We start from the raw sequence: 3836 nt of genomic DNA, 5'->3' as shown, positions 1-3836 counted from the left end.
GGCCAGCCGGCCAGCGACAGGCCGAACACCGCCAGCGGCGTCAGGAAGAAGACGAAGACCAGGTAGAAGATGGCGAACCAGCGGTACTTGGCGGAGATGCTGCCCAGGCCCTTGGCCAGGCGGATGGGCAGGCGCGTGAACGGGATCGGGTACCACAGCAAGATGCCGGAGATGTTGAAGAAGAAGTGGCACAGCGCGATCTGCAAGGCGAGGTGGGCGGTGGAGGAGGTTTCCCCGGGGGGAGGACTGCCAGCCACCCTCGGCCGGCCGCCGGCCTTCCTCACCCCCATGGCCAGCCCGGAGAGGACCTGTGTTCCCTGAGGACCTACTCTGTGTCTGGGAGGGCCGGGCAGGGGACCAGGCTGAACCACAGCTCGGCCTTCGGGGCCTGATGCTTTAGGTACAGTCTGACCGTGGTTGTGCCCCCCGCTGCCCAGACTGTGACTCCCTACTTCCAGCTAACCCATTAAGACCTGGTGGGCAGAAGGAAAGGGTTTCAACATCAGTAGTCCATGTTTTTTTTGAGCTGGAATCACATTCTGTCGCCCAGGCTGGAATGCAGTGGCACGATCATGGCTCACACAAGCCTCTAGTTTCTGGGCTCAGGCAATCCTTCTGCCTCAGCTTTCCAAGTAGCTAGGACCACAGGCATGTGCCACCATGCCTGGCTAATTTTTTGATTTATTGTAGAGATGAGGTCTCACCAAGTTGCCCAGGCTGGTCTTGAACCCTAGGTTCAGGCAATCCTCTCACCTTGGCCTCCCAAAGTGCTGGGATTACAGGCATGAGCCACTGCGCCCGGCTCACATCTGTATTTCCACTGGGACTGTGTGGCTTTAAGCTGTGTCTCATCTGATCTGGATAATAATCCAAATGAAGTGGGGGTTATGTCCTCCATTTTTCAGATGAGAGAATTGATGCCTGAGATTAGGTCACTTGTAAACAAGGGGACAAGGATTCAAATCCCAAAGGTCTTGCCCACAAGTCACCTAGCTGAGCCAGGCGAGGCAGGCCCCCAACTCTTCTTTGAAGTGCCAGCTCCACGGGGTGGTTGACCTCTCAGGTTACTATCTGGTCAGGGCCTCCCAAGGCGGGCAGCAAGGGGATGGGAAGTGATGTCTGTGCATCCTCAACACTGTCCACATGTCTATCAAGTGGCCACCCCACCTCTGTTGACACAACTTCCAGTAACAGGGGTTTCTTACGGCCTCTCTCAGGAAAGGGCAGGCTTGGCTGTTCTCATATGGAGCTCAAATCCGCCTGCCTGTGGCTTCCCCCACCCCCCCATAGGTTTTATCTTTGGGACATAACAGAAGAGTGGCTCGTTAGCAACCAGCTTGCAAGACCACAGATGGGTGTGGCTCCCACCCACAGAGCCCCTGCCCCGTGCAGCATATCCTGACCTGCAGCGAACTCTTCAGCGTATTGCCCGGGCTGGCGAGGGCAGCCAGGATGGCGGTGGTGGTGGTGCCGATGTTGGAGCCCAGCGTGAGTGGGTATGCCCTCTCGATGGTTATCACGCCGATGCCTGGAGACAGACACAACGCATCAGCCCCCGGGGGAGCACAGGAAGCAGCAGCGGGGACCTGAAGGAGCAGCCAGGGAGACACTCACCGATCAGCGGGGTCAAGGCAGAGGTGAACACAGAGCTGCTTTGCACAATGAAGGTCATGCCCGCCCCCACGAGGATGGCCAGGTAGCCGGTCACCCAGGCGAAGGGAAAGGGGAAGTCTGGAAGACAGAAGGAAAGCTCTCTCACAGCCCCTGGGGGAGGCAGGGCTGGAGGTGCTGACGGGCACTTCCACAGAACCCCGGGGCAGGGGCCAGGCCAGTGGGAGGTGGGGCAGAAGGCTCCCCACCTCACACACAGGCTGAGATTTGCAAACTGGATTTTGTGTGTGTGGGTGTGTTGGAGTCTCACTTGGTTGCTCAGCTTGGAGTGCAGAGGTGTGATCACTGATCATGGCTAACCTTAGCTGTGACTTCCTGGGCTCAAGCAATCCTTCTGCCTCAGTCCCCCAAGTAGCTAGATGTGGGTCACCACACCCGGCTAATTTTTTTATTTTATTGTAGAGACAAGGTCTCTCCAAGTTGCCCGGGCTGGTCTCGAACCCACAGGCTCAGGCAATATCCTCCTGCCTCAGCCTCCCAAAGTGCTGGGATTACAGGCGTGAGCCACTGTGCCCGGGCCAAGAATGCCACTTTTAACTTCTATGGCTGATCAGATCAGAGATGAGACACTCTGAACAAGGGCCATTGCTAGATGGGACTCCAGCATCCCGGCAAGGGGCGGCCGTGGTGATGCCCTCCTTCAAGGGCAGAATCAGGGGCTGTGCACTTACCGGTGTTGATGGTCTTCTTGATGACAGTAGCGACCTGGCCCTTGAGCACCGAGCCCAGGAGCTTGACAATTATGATCAGGCAGCCGCAGAGAGCTATCAGGGAGATGATGAGAAGGATGGTGCCCACGGCGACGTCCGGGAGGTTGAAATTCACAAAGATGTGCTTGCCTGAGGGACCAGGGAGAGTCAGGCATGGAGCCACTGTGGCTGCAGTTGGTATGTCTCCCCAAAACCCCTGTCTCCCCTTCTAACAGAGTCTGGGTTGTTAGCTCAAGCCATGGCTTCCCCAAGTCAAGCCAGCCCTCCCAGCCTCCTTTGCAGCAAGTTGCAGCCCTGAGACTATGTTCTGGCCAGTGGGATCACACAAGGGTGGAAGATGAAATGAGGTCCTTAAGAATCAGAGGAGCCGCCTTTGGGAGGCTGAGGTGAGTGGATTGCCTGAGCTCGCGGGTTCGAGACCTGCCTGGGCAACGAGACCTCATCTCTACAATAAATCAAAAAATCAGCTGGGCGTGGTAGCGCATGCCTGTATTTCCGGCTACTCTGAAGGCTGAGATGGAAGGATCGCTGGAGCCCAGCAGGTCAAGGCTGCGGTGGCTGGGAGTGGCCACTGTACTCCAGTCTGGGTGACAGAGTGAGACGCCAACTCAAAAAAAAAAAAAAAAAAATCGGAGGAACCGGGTGCGGTGGCTCACACCTATAATCCCAGCACTTTGGGAGGGGGAGGTGAGAGGGTTATCTGAGCCCATAGGTTCGAGACCAGCTTGGGCAACTTAGTGAGACCTCGTCTCTACAATAAATCAAATAGTTAGCCAGGCTGGTGGCACATGCCTGTGGTTACAGCTACTTGGAGGCCGAGGTGGGAGCCCAGCAGGTCGAGGCTGTGGTGGCCATGAGCATGCCACTGCACTCCACCGTGGGCAACAGAGTGAGACTCCAACTCAAAAAAATTTTTTTACAAAATCGAATGAGGGCAGAGCCAGGTCTCTTGCCCAGTTCCCCTACCTCTGCAGTCCGTGCTGTTTTTTACTCATGACACTCACAACAGAGTGAGGGATTAAATGGGCAAGTCAGAGTAGAGGGTGCTGCTAATTTAAAAACACTCTATAAAAAAGATACCTGCACATGCATGTTTATCGCAGCGTGGTTCACAATAGCAAGAACCTGGAAACAGCCATGCTGCCCGTCAAAAGAGGACTGGATTAAAAAAATGTGGTACATATACACGATGGAATACTACGCAGCCATAAAAAAGAACAAAATCATGAATTTCGCAGCAACCTGGATGGAACTAGAGTCTATAATACTGAGTGACTTCTCACAGAAACAAATATTCGAATATCACATGTTTTCACTCATATAATGGACCTTAAACATCTAATGCAATACTATACGAAAATGACTGACCGTACTGGGAAACTATGGTGGGGGGAGGGAGATGGGATTAACAGTAGCAAATATCTGTCTGGGAACGGGGAAACACCCCATATCAAG

At 54.7% G+C, this 3836-nt stretch overlaps 1 protein-coding gene across 1 annotated transcript in view; it reads right to left on the bottom strand.

Moving 5' to 3' along the window:
- Positions 1–3836, bottom strand: part of SLC34A2 (solute carrier family 34 member 2) — a 16775-nt gene that overhangs the window by 1676 nt on the left and 11263 nt on the right. The window contains exons 9-12 of the mRNA XM_008051780.2: positions 2343–2510; positions 1615–1731; positions 1404–1528; positions 2–200 (exon numbers count right to left, since the gene is read on the bottom strand). Of these exons, the coding sequence (XP_008049971.2) occupies positions 2–200; positions 1404–1528; positions 1615–1731; positions 2343–2510 (609 nt within the window). The remainder of the gene's footprint in view (position 1; positions 201–1403; positions 1529–1614; positions 1732–2342; positions 2511–3836) is intronic.

This window comes from Carlito syrichta, unplaced genomic scaffold (genome assembly GCF_000164805.1).
Source record: "Carlito syrichta isolate Samal-C Ts95f unplaced genomic scaffold, Tarsius_syrichta-2.0.1 Scaffold233842, whole genome shotgun sequence".
NCBI classification, from domain to species: domain Eukaryota; kingdom Metazoa; phylum Chordata; class Mammalia; order Primates; family Tarsiidae; genus Carlito; species Carlito syrichta.
The sequence above is the reverse complement of the archived record's forward strand: the minus strand, read 5'-3'. Positions and strand labels throughout refer to the sequence as shown.